At 43.0% G+C, this 16,326-nt stretch overlaps 1 protein-coding gene across 2 annotated transcripts in view; it reads right to left on the bottom strand.

The window, feature by feature from the left end:
- Positions 1–7,069, bottom strand: part of ITGAL (integrin subunit alpha L) — a 44,016-nt gene extending 36,947 nt beyond the window's left edge. For both annotated transcript variants that reach the window (XM_064295839.1, XM_064295841.1), the window contains exons 1-7: positions 6,881–7,069; positions 5,615–5,717; positions 4,265–4,359; positions 4,085–4,152; positions 2,529–2,646; positions 2,246–2,376; positions 1,404–1,549 (exon numbers count right to left, since the gene is read on the bottom strand). In XM_064295839.1, the coding sequence (XP_064151909.1) occupies positions 1,404–1,549; positions 2,246–2,376; positions 2,529–2,646; positions 4,085–4,152; positions 4,265–4,359; positions 5,615–5,717; positions 6,881–6,938 (719 nt within the window). In that variant the 5' untranslated portion in view covers positions 6,939–7,069. The remainder of the gene's footprint in view (positions 1–1,403; positions 1,550–2,245; positions 2,377–2,528; positions 2,647–4,084; positions 4,153–4,264; positions 4,360–5,614; positions 5,718–6,880) is intronic.
- Between the last annotated feature and the right edge of the window lie 9,257 nt (positions 7,070–16,326).

Genomic DNA, 16,326 nt, shown 5'->3' with positions numbered 1-16,326 from the left:
GACTGGTGTCAGGGATGGAGAAAAGCGGAGATGTGAATTATCTTCACATTTTGGGGATAAGCTTTGGGCTGATTATTATTTACACAGGGCCATAAACACAAAGATGAATATGCAACAGAGACCATACCTGGCCAGCAAAGCCTAAAATATTTGCTGTCTGACTCTTCACAGAAAAAGTTTCTCAACACAGTGGGTGGTCAAGAAATATTTGTTAAATAAATTCCCATGACCATCTCTTTTTGCTTCCACAATTGACACCTTTTAGGGTGTCTCCCCCTCCCCTTTCTCCAAGAACAACCCCCTGCCCATAGAAGGGGGACCTTAGAATCCCTGTTTGTTCTAGGTGACCCTATGCCACAGTGTAGACCAGGCCATAGCTGAGTGGATCCACGGACACCTGACTCAAGACTGGCCGATTAGATTTTCTGTCTTGGAAGCTGGAATTCAGGTTGTTCATCTGAACTGGAGAACTGGGGCTGCCATTTTTTGAGTGGACATATGTTTGACCCTTTATATACTAAAGCTGTCTACAGATAGAGAAGAAAGAGTAGACATGGCAGACCAAGTGAGCCCCAGAAGAAAAGAGCTGGAAACACATGGGGAAAGTCTCAAGGAAGTGTATTACATGCATGTTTAACTTATGCAAATTCAACTATACATGCTTGGCAAAGAAATGAAAATTAGAAAAATCAGTGAAATAGTGCGTGAAATCCTTCCTGTATTTTACTCAGTTGGAGTGTCTGCCCAGGGTGATTGTGAGATAGGAGATATGTCATTCTCCTCTGCCTCAAATCAGTTCAGTGTTCTCGTGGCCACCCTAATGTTTAAAGATAGGCTTGTTTTTATATTTTAGTTTTAATACAGTATGGTCCTCAACATAATCCAACTGCTTTCATCCAGGGCTCAATTTAAACACGGCAATCTGATCCAACTCTGAGGGAAAAACTTTTCTGTGTTGAATTTAGGAAATCAAGGTATGCCAGCCTCCTATGTGAGACTTGAGTATGCTGAATTTTATAAACAATTCGAGGAATTCTTCAAGTATAATTTTGACTATTTGAGATTTTTCTTCATACCATGGCTTCAGAAACTGACCTCCCACTGTGGCTGCCTAGGTTCACACTTTCCAGATCCTGGTTCTACTTTCTCATGAGGCCTGACAACACTTCCTGTTCCAAAGTTTCATGAGCTGCCACTGAATCCTCCCAAGAATTTCCCTTTTGTACTTAGTCAGTATAGAGTGGATTTCTGTTACTTACAATCAAAAAAACCTTGCCTAACATTACTCTACTTGAATTCTCACAACAAACTGCCCCTGGCTGAGCCAACCCATGTGAGTTTCTGCACCTTGCAACTGGAAGGGGCTAAAATGGATAGGCTCTCTCCTGCAAAAAGGAACTCACGCGACATAGTTGATAGCACCAAAGGTGTTGGTCAACTGCGCCATGTGTTTTACTTTGGCCAGCAGGGTATCAGGGTCCTTCTGCCCAACATAATCCAAGAAATTAAATTCTGTTTTGTAGGTTGTGGAAAACTGAACAGCAGCAAACTAGAAAAGGAAGGAAGAAATGATGTGTAGTTACATGTAAGTTCCACTTATCTGCTCCAATCTCTACTTCTTGTCTAGGATCTGGGCCACTCAACTCCACATTCCTGCCTCAAATCATTCTTTGGAAAATGAGGCAATATATAAACAAACATAGAAATAAAATTAAATAAGTCCCTGCTTCCTTATGTAGTGTTTTTTGCTGAACTCCTGTTTTCTGAGTCTGCCTGTTTAATCAAAAGTGATGGTTCCCAGTAGCCATATTCCTGCTGAGTAACCCTGTTAAACTGGGTACAGTTGGCTAAACTAGGGAGGTTCATCTGACTGAAGCTAAGTCAGTCAGAATCTCTTCCCTGAAAATTCGAAATTTGCAAAGGCAGGAGTTAAGAAGAAGGCAAAAAACCATCTTGGAACTTTAACATGTGAACATGGGAGCTTTTATAAGCTCATGTGACCCAAGGAAGCTGAAGGAGCCAGTCTACGGAGAAAGAAGAGGGAAGCAAAAACACAGAAAGAAGCAGAAATGAGAACTAGAAAGTCCTAGCAGCTTTCTACTCCCTGATTTTTGTTCCTTCCTGAGGTCTAGTTATAGTCATTCTCTTAGGTTCTAGAGACACCTCATATTAAATTTTCTATAAAGGCTTAAGCTAGTTCAGATAGGCAACTGTTGCTTGCAGCCAAGAATTCTAATACATGTACCTGGTAGGACGTGTTGCTGAGTTTCTTCATCACATCCTTCATGAAGTCCACAATTTTCTGAAATTCATCTGGCTGCATGCTCCTTGAGCCATCAAACAGAAACACCAGGTCTACGTTGCCCTTTATACATTCTGCAGAGGCCAGACATAAAGGGACCTGGTGAAGTGTCTCCATTATTTGGGCTGCTATGCCGGTTTCATGTACGACAGCCACGTGGAGGCATTTTAACCCACTGGCTCCCCACCTCTGGGGTCTTTTTCACCCATGGATTGTGGTGGCTTACCCTGATAACCAGGGCGTCCTTGATGCACAGGGCTCCCCAGATTCTGGTGGAAGAGGTAACACTGGCCACTTAGATAGATATTCTGGTCACATGCCCGAGACAGCCCAGGGTCACAGGCCTAAAGGAAGCAAAGGTAAAAGGGTTGAGGTTTCCTCCTACTGTACATCTATTGGTCAACATTAGTCAAGAACAAAAATCTTCAGCGTCACGGCCCTTCTCCCTCACTCCTTACATCTAACTGGTTACCAAGACAACCAGTTAATTTTGCCTCCACGATGTCTTATATCTGCCTCTCTGTCACTACTACCAGTGCTGTGGATCATTGGACACTCATGGCCTGTAGAATAAAGTCTAAACTCCTTAACGTGGCATCCAAAATTAGTTACACTTGGGCACTAGCCTATATTTATAGGCCCACCCTCACCCATTCCCAACAACACATTCTGTATTTACGCCAAATCACTCACAATTTCCAGAATATACATGCTGTTTCTCTCACTTATGACTTTCTTGCTAGACAATAGTTTCTTGAAAGTCAGGGCGCTTATCATGGTCATCTTTGTATCTCACTCCCCTTACCCCATCAGAACCTAGCACAATGCCTGGCATAGAAATCCAGTTACATACTGGAGCTCACTTAGTCTTTCTATCTCTCAATATTTCGCTCAGTCTTCTATCTCTCACATAGCTGTGTCAGAAGGATGCTACTGGGATGAATTGGAAAGAACAATGGACTTGGAATCAAATGGGAATTTGATTCAAATCCTGGATCTACCACTTCGCAATCATGGGACATTGGCAAAGTCTCTTAACCTCTTTGGTCCCCTGTTTCTTCATGTGTAAAATGTGTATACTGATTCCTATCTCATCTGACTGTCTTGAGGGTTATCAAAGGCAAGGCAGTGTTTCTAAGCTTTGCACATTTGGGTATCACTTCACAATTTCTGCCATATGGGGCTATCATCCATACTATTATTTTCTTAATATATTCCTTTAAATTTACTTTAGTTTCATCCTAAACAATATAATTCAAGAAATCACAAGTTTGATGCGCTTGTTGTATATTTTTTTCCAATAAGCCCTTCAATAAATATGTAGCTATTAAAACGTTAAAAGTCTGTGTACCACCAAAAATCATCTTGTATATCAAAATGGTCACAGATGTTTCATAATTGGGAAAAAAAAACTGAGGTAAGTCAGGTCTTGAAAATAGTTGGTTTATAGTTGGTTCTGGAAACCCTGGTGGCGTAGTGGTTAAGTGCTACAGCTGCTAATCAAAGGGTCGGCAGTTCGAATCTGCCAGGCGCTCCTTGGAAACTCTATGGGGCAGTTCTACTCTGTCCTATAGGGTCGCTATGAGTCAGAATTGACTCAATGGCACTGGGTTTGGGTTTTTTTTTGTTTATAGTTGGTTCTCAATAAACACTGATGAAATCTGGATCTCTTTAATGCCTTTAACCTTCTGTGGGATTTTTTTCTCCATTTCTTTCTTTTCAGCCTCTCTTTCCTAGCATCGAGCTTCACAGGCTCTGATATTACCCTACACAAAATCTTACCAAAAGGCTTCCACTTATGGGGTCTGTCGCCAAGGTCATTCCCAAGTACTTGGAAGTATAGTTGGAACCTGTAGGCATGAGAAGGTTAGTCTGGAAGAGCTTAGGCAATCCAGGTGTGTTGGGGCCAGCCTTGATTTCCCTGAGACACCACTCCTCCCAGCTCCCTCCCCAGTAACTCACCACTCAGGCTGACTGGTAGGCAGTGTCCAGTGTCTGGCTGGCACTGGTAGAGATTTCCCACGTTGTTCCCCTCACCTGGAGCTCCTACAACAACCCTGGTGAGAAACCTCACCTGTGAGATGGAGTGCCCAGATCTTTATGCACCCATACCTGCCTATTAATAGAGTTCAGATCCCTTACCAAGTATGTCAAAGCAATACAGTCACTCCCTTAAGGGGGGCTCCTCAGCCTCCTACCTCTTCTCTATTTAATCTGAGATAATAACCCCATACAAGAAAACTCTAGAAAATTAAGGATCCTTTCAATTTATGGACTAGAAAAACTGAGGCTCAGAGAATAGTCTGCCAGAATGTCACACTATGAGTCCATTAAATCAGTCATCAATTCAAAAGCCATTTATGGTACAACTACTACTTGGGCCCAAAACCAACATCCATGGAAGCAGCAGTCAAGAAATCAAATGATGTATTGCATTGTACAAATCTGCTGCAAAAGACCTCTTTAAAATGTTCAGAAGCAAAAATGTCACTTTGAGTACTAAGGTGCACCTGACCCAAACCATGGCATTTTCAATCGCTTTATATTCATGCGAAAGCTGGACAATGAATAAGGAAGGCTGAAGAATTGATGCCTTCAAATTATGGCATTGGCGAAGAATATTAAATGTACTATGAACTGCCAGAAGAATGAACAAATCTGTCTTGGAAGAAGTACAGCCAGAATGCTTCTCAGAAGTGAGGATGGTGAGACTTCATCTGACATACTTTGGACATGTTATCAGGAGGGACCAGTCCCCAGTGAGATGGACTGACACAGTGGCTACAATGATGGGCTTAAGCATAGCAAAGATTGTGAGGATGGCGCGGTGTTTCATTCTGTTGTAGATAGGGTTGCTGTGAGTTGGAACTGACTCGATAGCACCCAACAAAGACGACTATGTACTAAGCTGGGGGATGTACTAGAGGTAGAGGGAAACAAGAGTAACAAAAATCCTGCCTTCAAACTGCTCAGTGTCTAGTCAGGGAGAAAGTCAGAACCCCAGAAAGTGCTGCAAAGTGTTTTAGGGGCCCTGATATGGTTCCCCTTCTATTAGGCACTTGCGTGACACTTTAATGGTGTGGCTATCATCCCCAACCTATTTGATAGACTTTCTTGTTTCTGTATTTCCAAAGAAATCCCAATGACACACGCAAGACAGGAAAGTCCTCTTGACCTGCCCCAATTCACCTACTGGCCAACCCTAGAGGGTGGTGACGCCATCATGGTCTCCCTCCGGGAAAGTACCAGGACTGATATCAGGGGCTCCTCTCCCGTGCAGGGCAGGTAAGACTGGGGAGGGGGGCAGCTTACCCGTTTCCAACCTGCAGGACACGGTACCCAAAATGCCTCCCGGCGTCTTGGGAGGAGAAGTTTTGCGCATGCAACACGTCCAGGTTGTAGCTTGAGGCAGGGGCTAAGGGAAACGAGGGGTCATCAACCACTTCAGCCAGGGACTCCATATGTTCCCTGAAAGCCATGGGTGTGGAACCATGGGCCTACCACAACAGGACTCTCAAAGACTCACACAATGACGTAAAACAGGGCTGCCTCCTCAGCAGGCTGCCCACACCTGAGTGAGGCAGAGCTGAAACCTGCCCCCTTGGACTTCCCCTTGATGGCCTTGACTCTGGGAAATATGGACGCAGCCAATCCCTCCTACCCAGAGTTCTGGCAGTGCCAGGGAATGACACGGCAACTTCCTGCTTGTCCTCTCAGCAAAGATAGAAGGATGAGAAGGCCCATGAGAAAGGAAGAGTCCGAAGGGCAGCCCACCTCCCTGAGGCATAGAGTGGTCAGATTCCCAGGTAGGGACCAAGATGGGAATGCCCTAAGGAAGGGTGTAACTCTCACACACCCACTTCTTTCTTGGTCACATGGCCCGCTCACCCTGAGAACTCAGATAATTAGTCTCAAACTTTCTTTGGCATACTTGGTAATTTAGAGTCCCTTGATCCCTGTGAGGCTGCCTCCTCACTCATATGATGCTTCCACACTTCCCACCCTCATCATGGACCAGTCTTGCCTTTAACCATTAGTCTTAGATTCTCCTATCCCACCCCTGACCTCAGACAGTGTAGGCATCATCTGCAAAGCCCGAACTGTCCTTTCTGATCCTGCCTTCCTTCCAGGCATCAGGCCTATTTCACAGCATCCTAGGATGTCAGGGAAACGCTGGTGGTGTAGTAATTAAGTGCTACTGCTGTTAACCAAAAGGTTGGCAGTTCAAATCCACCAGGCGCTCCTTGGAAACCAGAATCCAGCACGCTCCTCCAAACTCTACATATCCATTAACCATCTGCCTTTCAAAAGGACCCATCCCACCCTCCTCTCTAACCATTGCCTGCTTTGTCTCCCTTCACTGTGTTTTTCCCACATGTTGCCTCTAGCTTTCTTTCTCTTTCTGTTTCCTGGTCTCCCTCCAGGATTTCTGGACCCAACCTTACCTATGGCCAGTCCCACCCTTAAAATAGCTCCTCATTTATCCAGTTCCACAAAGCCCTGCAGTTTCTCTGGTGACAGACGTATGTCCTTTCCCCTCCTTTGTCCTCCCCTGCCCTCCCCTCCCGCTTTGCCTACCGAAGAGAAAGGGCCCAGACAACAGCAGCCTCATTAGGGTGATGCAGGAATTCTTCATCTCTCAAGCTGCCGGAGGGACCCGTGGACCCAGGCCCCAGTCCCAGAGGGTCCTTGGGATTTGCCAGCAATCTAGACTGAGTGAAAGAAGGAAATGATAATGCCCTGGGGCCTCTTGCAGTAAGCCTTTCTCACAGAGGCGGGAGGCTGGTAACACTGGGGGTGTGCACTGTACGGGTTGTGAAACCACAGGGTTTGAAAAGGAAGTGTAAGCAGGTTAGAGATGTTTCCTGTGCCTAATTGCATGTTCACATCATCCAAGAGTATGCAACTCGGTAATGAGATAAAAACTGTCTTTCCTTCCTGCCCAGAGCTGCTGCATCACAGTCTCTTACTAACACATGAACTTAAAGACGATTTAAAGCTCGGTAGAGGATTGGCCAAGTACACTGCAGTACAACCATAATAGAATGTCATGTAGCCATAAAAAGAACGAGGAAGGAAAAAAAATGCTGAAGAAAAAAAAAAAAAGTAGCTCTCCATTGACATTGAAAGGTGTCCACAATACACTGTTTAAAAAAAAAGGAAGAGTGTATTTAGTAACTCATTTTCATTCCAAAAATAAAACACACAGATTGGGAGAAAGTGCTTGCAAATCATGTATCTGATAAGGGACTTGTATCCAGAATATATAAAGAACTTTGAGAATTCAACAATAAAAAGATAAATTGCTCAATTTAAAAAATGGGCAAAGGACTTGAATAGGCATTTCTCCAAAGAAGATATACAAATGGCCAATAAGTACATAAAAAAGATGCTCAACATCATTAGTCATCAGAGAAGTTCAAATCAAAACCAAAATGAAATACCACTCCATACCCACTAAACCCAAAAGCCCATTGCTGTCGAGTCAATTCCAACTCATAATGACCCTGTAGGACAGAGTCTAATTGCCCCATAGGGTTTCCAATGAGCAACTGATGGATTTGAACTGCTGACCTTTTGGTTAGCAGCCGATCTCTTAAACCACTGGGCCACCAGGGCTCCTCATACCCACTAGAATGGCTAGAAAAAGAGAGAGAGAGAAAGCAAAAGAAAATGCCGAGCGTTGGTGAGGGTATGGAGAAATTGAAACCCTGTGCATTGCTGGTGGAAATGTAAAATAAGAAACAGGCAGTTCCTTAAAAAGTTAAACATAGAGTTACAATAACCAAACCCGCTGCCATCAAGTCGATTCTGACTCATAGCTACCCTATAGGACAGAGTAGAACTGCCCCAGAGAGTTTCCAAGGAGTGCCTGGTGGATTTGAACTGCCAATCTCTTGGATAGCAGCCATAGCACTTAACCACTACGCCACCAGGGTTTCCAAGTTACAATCCAAAAAAATATGATCTAGCAATTCCGCTCCTAGGTATACAGCCAAGAAAATGAAAACACATTCATATAAAAGTCTACATACAAACGTTCATTGCGGCATTATTTATAATAGCTAAAAGGTGGAAACAACCCAAATGTCTAACAATTGATGAATGGATAAACAAAACGTAGTGTATCTACACTATGGAGTATGTTATTCACCCATAAAAGGGAATGAAATACTGATACATGCTACGGCATGGATAAACTTTAAAAGCATTATGCTAAGTGAAAGAAAACAGACACAAAAGGCTACATATTGTATTATTCTATTTAAATGATAAGTCTGGAACATGCAAATCTATAGAGACAGAAAGTAGAGTAGTTATTGCCAGGGAGCAAGGGGAATGAAGAACCAGGAGTGAGCGCTATTGGATATCGAGTTTCTTTTTGGAGTGATGAAAATATTCTGGCATTAGCTAGCAGGGATGTTTCCACAATCTTGTGAAAAACCACAAAATTGTCCACTTAAGATGGTGAATTTTATGGTATGCGAATTATATCTCAGGAAAAAAGACTTTAAAAGAAAAAATAAAATCATACGCATGTGTGTTTGCGTATGAAAAAAATTGAAAAGGTAACACAAACAAACGCCTTAAGTGGTGGTCATCTCTGCAGAGTGAGGTTTATACATTTCTGTATTGTTTGAAGTTCTTTTTGGTTTGTTTTATTTTTTAGAATGAGGATGTATGAGCTGGGTAATTAAGAAACATAAAAATACTTAAAATGCAACAAAATGGAGGAACTGCATTTGTTTACAGGAAAGTGGAACAGACATTCCAATCGTCTCTGTGTTGTTGGGAAATCCTGCTCAAGCTGCAAGGCCACTTCCAGTGTCATTGCCCTGGGGAAGACTTTTGCGGTAGATTATCTATAATCAGTAGATACAGTAGTAGCTACAACAGGACAAGCTGGCTCCTGGAAATTAGATGATATCATGTAGTCTTTCAAATTCTGTTAGAATCAGATAATTCAGATGGATGGATTGAATTCTTTTATTCTCTGTAGAATAGCTCCAGTTGAAAAAACCAGTCAATTCTAACACACTGTGACCCTATACAAGTAATCAAATAAGTTTGTTTTGTTCTGAAATTACAGAAAGAACATACAGTTTTAAAATTCAAACACCACAGAAACATGTCAAGTCAAGGGATAAAACCCCCCTTTAACATCCCGTCTCCCCATTTCTAAATCCCAATAATAATAACTGTTAACAATTTGAAGCTGTCTTAGTTACCGTGGGCTGCTGTAACAAACAAACAAAAACAACCTACAAGTGAGTGGCTTTAAAGAACAGAAATTTATTTTTCACAGTTCTGGAGGCTGAAAGTCCAAGTCAGGGTCTCAACTGTGTCAATTCCTTCCGGGGACCTCTCTGCTAGCTTCTGGTGGCTGCCAGCAGTCTTTAGGATTCCTTTGCTTACAGACAGGTCCTCACATGGCTTTTTCCCCTGTATGTGTGTCTCTGTGTCTATTCTGCTCTTTTTATAAGACACTACTTAGAAGTGACGACTTCGTTAACATAACAAAAAATCCTATTTCCAAATAGGGTCACATTTACAGGCATAACCAAAAAACAACCCCACTGCCGTCGAGTCGATTCCGACAGACATAGGGGTTAAGAACTTCCACATTTCTGTTTGGGGGACACGGTGCCATCCACGATAGGGCCGTACATTCTTCATGTCAATAAAATCGTTAGTTCTACTAGGTAACCATACAGGTTTGACTTGTTTAACAAGCTATAATTATCTCACCACAGACCTTCTAACTGATCCTCAAATCAATCATCTCCAGCCTGAAGATTTTCCTTTAGGCGGTCTTCAAAATGTAGATGCTTGAATTAGGGTTTCAGTTTATAGTAGCCGGAAGGGTGCCGATAGTAAGGAAAAGAATACCTGGGGTAAAGGATGTTCAGGAAATGATCTCAAAGTCTCCATTTCCTTGTTTTTCTTCTTTTTTTTAAATTGTATTTTAGATGAGGGTTTACAGAGCAAGTTAGTTTCTCATTAAACAATTAATACGCATATTGTTTTGTGACATTGGTTGCCACCCCCACGACATGTCAACACTCTTCTCTCCTCCATCTTGGGTTCCCTGTTATCAGCTTCCCTGTCTTCTCCTGCCTCCTCTGTCTTGCCCCCGGGCTGGTATGTCCATTTAGTCTTATTTTTTTTTATGGGCCTGTCTAATCTTTTGCTGAAGGGTAAGCCACAGGAGCGAGTTCAAAGAGTGCCTGCGGCCATACTCTCAGGGTTTCTTCAATCTCTGTAAGATCAGTAAGTCTTTTTGTGTGTGTGTGTGTGTGAGTTCGAATTTTGTTCTCCGTTTTTCTCCAGCTTTGTCCAAGACCCTCTACTGTGATCCCGGTCAGAGCATTTGGTGGTGGGGTAGCCAGGCATCACCCAGTTGTGCTGGACTCTGGTAGAGTCTGGTGGAGGATGTAGTAGTTGTGGTCCATTAGCCCTTTGGACTAATCTTTCCTTTGAGTCTTTTGTTTTCTTTATTCTCTCTTGCTTCAGATGGGGTGAGACCAGTAGAGTATCTTAGATGGCTGCTCACAAGCATCAAAGTCTCCATTGCGTTTATTACTGTTATGTGTATATTTCAGCAAGCAAGTATACTCATTTACCTATTTATTTTATTCTGGTCTTTAGATTACAAAAAAGCAAAAGAATAACACTCTTTTCTCCCCTCTTTGAGAACTACAAGCCTGAGGAAGCATGCAAGCATTCTTTTTAAGTCGGGGCTCAGTAGAGAGATAGCAGGTGGTTTCCCTGAAGAATTTGGCTGCAAAGTTCTTAGGCTGGGACCGGATGGGGAAGTCCTGAGATAGGATGCACCCTACACGCACACTCACTTCTCGCTTGGTCACAGGCCCTGGTTGCCTACAGACAATCATTTCTCTGGAGGCCCAAATCCTCCAAACTCTCCCAATTCTGTTCCTCTTTTCAAACCCCACTAGTTCTCACCAGAACTATTGTTGCCACTGGAGCCCTGGTGGCACAGTGGCTAAGAGTTCTGCTACTAACCATAAAGGTCAGCAGTTCAAATCCACCAGCTGCTCCTTGGAAGCCCTATGGGGCAGTTCTACCCTGTCCTGTAGGGTCGCTATGAGTTGGAATCAACTTGATGGCAATGAGTTTTACAGCTCTCCTTTCCCTCAGTCTCCTCCCCATATAGGGTTTCTACTTCTCAGGTTCTACCAAATTAACCTTGAAAAACCTGAGGATGTCTCTCTTAAGCGCTAAAATCTCTGATGACTCCCTCTTCATATACACGAGATCAAGGCCGAACTCCTTGACATGGCATTCAGGGCCCTCATTGTCTCTCTATAGCCCACACTGTAGTGGTACCAAACGTCTCATTGGTTTTCAAACAGGGTAGGTATCCTAAAGAGGAGTGTATGAAACTTGAAGCACCCCTTTCTAAGGAAAACAGCCTCAGTAGGTGCTTTCTGTGTGATGTGGCCTTGGCTGTGTCAAACGAACAGCATGAAACTGATCCTGCTGATATGGTGATGGCTGACTGGACCCAGAATCAGTGTCCAGGGCAAAAGTAGCCATGGAGAGACTGAATACGACAGATGCCAGCTCTCTTGAGGGTGGCTTGGTTACTCTACTTATTATGAGTTGTTCTGTATAAAATGTTGTAAATGCACCCAACTGTATCATCTCAGAGGAGAGGGACAAATGAGATCCTAGACTGGGAAATTCTGGGGTACACAGAATCTGTGTACCTAAGAAGGAGTCAGTGGCCTGGTTGCTCCAACTCCTCTGTCCTTGGTGAGGTAATTGATCTGAATGATGTCTCATTTTGCTATAGGTTCATCTGAAAACAATGAGGGAGTTTTCTCCTGCCCCACTGAAGACAGCAAACAGGACTTTGTGTCTGGCCACTTCTAACCTTCACCACTGCTCATTCCCTGCTTCAATTCACCATCGTCTTTCCCCTGGATTTTGTAGCAGTCCCCTAATGGATCTCCCTGCTTCCAACCCTGCCCTTGCTACACTCTATTCTCTACACGGATGCCAGAGGGATCCTTTGAAAATAAAATATCCTTTTAGAGTGTCACCCTGTGGCTCAAAACTCTTCAGTGGCTTGCCCTTTCACTCAAAATACAAGCCAAAGTTCTCACCGTAGCCCACAAAGCCCTAACCAATGGGGGATCTCTCATGATCTTTCTGAGGTCACCTCGCTCTAGCCCTTTCCTCTCTACCCACAATGGTGTCCTGGCTCTTCTATGATCATTCCAGCACACCTTTGCCTCAGGGCCTTTGCCCTCCCTGTTTTATTGCTTGGAAGGCACTTTCCCCAGAAAGCCTCCTGTTTCATTCCCTCATCTCCTTTAGATCTTTGCTCAGATGTCACCTTCTCTTAGCACTTATCTATAGCTTTCTACTATACTATTTATTTATCCAGCTTATTGCCTATCTTCCCTACTAGAATGTAAACTCCATAGAGACAGTGTTATTACTATTCGTTGTTGTTCACTACTATATCTCCAGTACCTAAAACAGTGCCTGAAGCATAACAGGTGCTCAATAAGTATTTACTGAATGAGTGACTGCTTGGGGCTGCCCTTGCCACTAAGAGTAGTCAAGAGGCTTTTGATTTTGGAGGCCTAGGCTCTTAGAAACAAAAAGGTGTATTGTCCAAAAAGGAGAGGTTGAAGGGGTTGAAAGAAGAGGGCTGAATTGCTAGAGACTGGGCCTTGCAGAACGCTTCCGGTTCTGCCAGCTCCTCTCAGGGTCAGAGAGGCAATTCTAGATGGTGATATGTGGGTGTCTAGGGATAGAATCCCAAACCTCTGGGTTTAGAAGCTACAAGGGATGTCCCAGTGGCCAAACTGGGGATGAAGAGAGGCGATCCCTTGAGGAGAGCCATTGATTTAGAATGGAACAGACAGCTTGAACAACGGCCGCCAAGACAGGGAAAAGCAAACACCTCCCTTCTAATTTTTGGTTGGAGCCCTGGTGGCTTAGTGGTTAAGAGTTTGGCTGCTAACCAAAATGTCAGCAATTTGAATCCACCAGCTGCGCCTTGGAAACCCTATAGGGCAGTTCTACTCAGTCCTACAGGGTCACTATGAGTTGGAATTGACTTGACAGCAACAGGCTTGGGTTTTTTTTTTTTTTTGGTTAATTTTTGGACTACATAAGCCAGATCCTTCTTTTTTTTTTTAATGAGATTTATTGGAGTATCATTTACGTACAATAAAATTTATACTTTTAAAGAGTCTAGTTTATGAGTTTGACAAATGTATACAGTTGAATAACCACTACCATAGTTAAGATAAAGAACATTTCTATCACCACAAAATGTCCCTTTTTGCCTCTTTGTAGTCAATACCTTCCATCTACCCCAACCCTCTGGCAACCGCTGATTTGCTTTCTGCTATAGTTTTGCTTTTTCCAGAATGTCACATAAATGGAATCATATAGTATGTAGTTGTTTGTGTTTGACTTCTTTCACTTAGTATAATGCTATTGAAATCCACCCATATTGATGTATGTATCAACAGTTTGATCCTCTTTAATTGCTGAGTAGTATTCCTGAGTGGCGCAGCGGTTAAGTGCTTGGCTATTAACTGAAAGGCTGGTGGTTTGAACCCACCAGTCACCCCACTAGAGAAAGATGTGGAAGTCTACTTCTGTGAAGATTACAGCCTTGGAAACCCTATAGGTCAGTTCTACTCTGTCCTATAAGGTCGCTATGAGTTGGAATCGATTCGATGGCAACGGGTTTGGTTTTTTAATTTTCTTTTTTATTCCTGAATGGTGCAAATGGTTGTTTGGCTGCTAACCGAAAGGTTGATAGTTCAAGCCCACCCAGCTGCTCTGCAGGAGAAAGATCTAGCGATCTGCTTCTGTAAAGATTATAGCCAAGAAAACTCTACAGGCATTTCTACTCTGACACATGAGGTTGATATGAGTTGAAGCTGACTCGATGGCATAAACAACAACAAATTCCTAAGTACCACAATTGCTTTATCCATTCACCAATTCACGGACATTTGGGTTGTTTCTAATTTTTTGGCAAATATAAATAAAATACTATAAATATTTGAGTATAGGTTTTTGTGTGAACATGTTTTTATTTCTCTCAGATAAATGCCCAGGAGTGGGATTGCAAGGTTGTATGGGAAGCATATGTTTAACTTTATAAAACACCGCCAAACTGTTTTCCAAAAATGGCTGTACCATTTTGCATTCCCACTACCAACATATGCCCCAGGACTCTTAAAATTACTCTAAACCAAAACCAAACCCAGTGCCATCAAGTCAGTTCTGACTCATAGCGACCCTATAGGACAGAGTAGAACTGCCCCATAAAGTTTCCAAGGAGCTCCTGGTGGATTCCAACTGCCGACCCTTTGGTTAGCAGCCGTAGCACTTAACCACTGTGCCACCAGGGTTTCCTAAATCACCCTGGTGGTGTAGTGGTTCAGTGAGAGACAGCAGACCCAGTATGCTGCCTGCTGAATGCTGAATTTTTTTTCCCCAAGCCCAGCTTAAATGATACATCCCCTGGGAAGCCCTCCCTAAGTCATTTTGCCCTCTAATTTCCCCTTCACCTCCATGAGCTTATCTCTTAGCATATTGCATCACGGTCCAAATCAGGTTCTCAAACTTCATCTGGAGGGCTGTTAAAAGACAAGTGCTGAACAGAGGAAGGAGAGCCGGGAATAAGAGAAGGAAAAGGAATGTGTGGCTAATTGCCTCCATGAACAACTTGCCTCCTTTGCCATGAGACCAGAAGAACTGCATGGTGCCTGGATGGAAGGTACCATTACTCAACATTTTGATCAAAGATTCTATAAAATAATCCTGAACAAAAGGTGGGAAATGCAGAATAGAATTTCAAATTCTCATGGAATCCAGACTTCCTGGAGCCATGGAGGATGGATGAATCCCTGAAACTATTGCCCTGAGATCATCTTTAAACCTTAAAACAAAAAATATCCCCTGAAATCTCCTTAAAACCAAACAATAGTTTAGCTTAACTAGTAAAGAATGTCTGCCTTGAGCATTGTGCTTTTTTAAGATCTATCTATATGGGATCAAACTGACAACAGCAACTCGAAAGATTAGGTAGGAAACTTAAGGAGCAGTGAATTTATGTTAATGGGGGAGGAATAGTTTGGAAAAGGAGGTGAGAATGGTTGCACAGCTGGAAGAATGTAATCAATGTCGCTGAATTGTACATGGAGAAATTGTTGAGTTGGCGTGTGTTCTGCTGTGTATATTCTCGGCAGCAACAAAAATAAATTATTTAAAAAAAAAAAAAGATTGCTGGACTCCATTCTCAAAGTTTCTCATTCACTAGGTCTGGGGCGAAGTCCAAGAATTTGCATTTCTAATAATTTCCCAGGTGATGCTGATGCTGCTGGTCCACACTGAGAGTGCCAGATCCAGACTATGGAGTTAGATTTGTGTTCAAAATCCTAACCCGGACACTTGATAGTTCTGTGACAATGGGTGTTATGGATTGAATTGTGTCCTCCAAAAATGTGTGTCAACTTGGCTAGGCACGATCCCCAGTATTGTGTGATTGTCCCCCATTTTGTCATCTGATGTGATTTTCCTATGTGTTGCAAATCCTAATCTCTATGATGTTGATGGAGCCCTGGTGGTGGAGCAGTTAAGAATCTGGATGCTAGCCAAAAGGTCTGCAGTTCGAATCTACCAGCTGCTCCTTGGAAACCCTATAGGACAGTTCTACTCTGTCCAAAAGGGTCACTATGAGTCCGAACCAAGTCATCGGCACCTAACAACAACAATGATGTTAATGGAGACTTGGTGACGCAATGGTTAAACGTTAGGTCGCTAACCAAAAGGTTGACAGTTCGAATCCACCAACCGCTCCAAAAATCCACCAACCACTCCTTGGAAACCCTCTGGAGCAGTTCTACTCTGTCCTGTAGGGTCACTATGAATCAGAATCTACTAGATGGCAATTGGTTTTTTTTATGATGTTAATGAAGCAGGATTAGAAGCAGTTATGTTAATGAGGCAGGGCTCAATCTACA

This window comes from Loxodonta africana, chromosome 12 (assembly GCF_030014295.1).
Source record: "Loxodonta africana isolate mLoxAfr1 chromosome 12, mLoxAfr1.hap2, whole genome shotgun sequence".
Lineage (NCBI taxonomy): Eukaryota > Metazoa > Chordata > Mammalia > Proboscidea > Elephantidae > Loxodonta > Loxodonta africana.
Note: the sequence above shows the minus strand (reverse complement) of the source record. Positions and strands in the feature narration are given on the sequence as shown.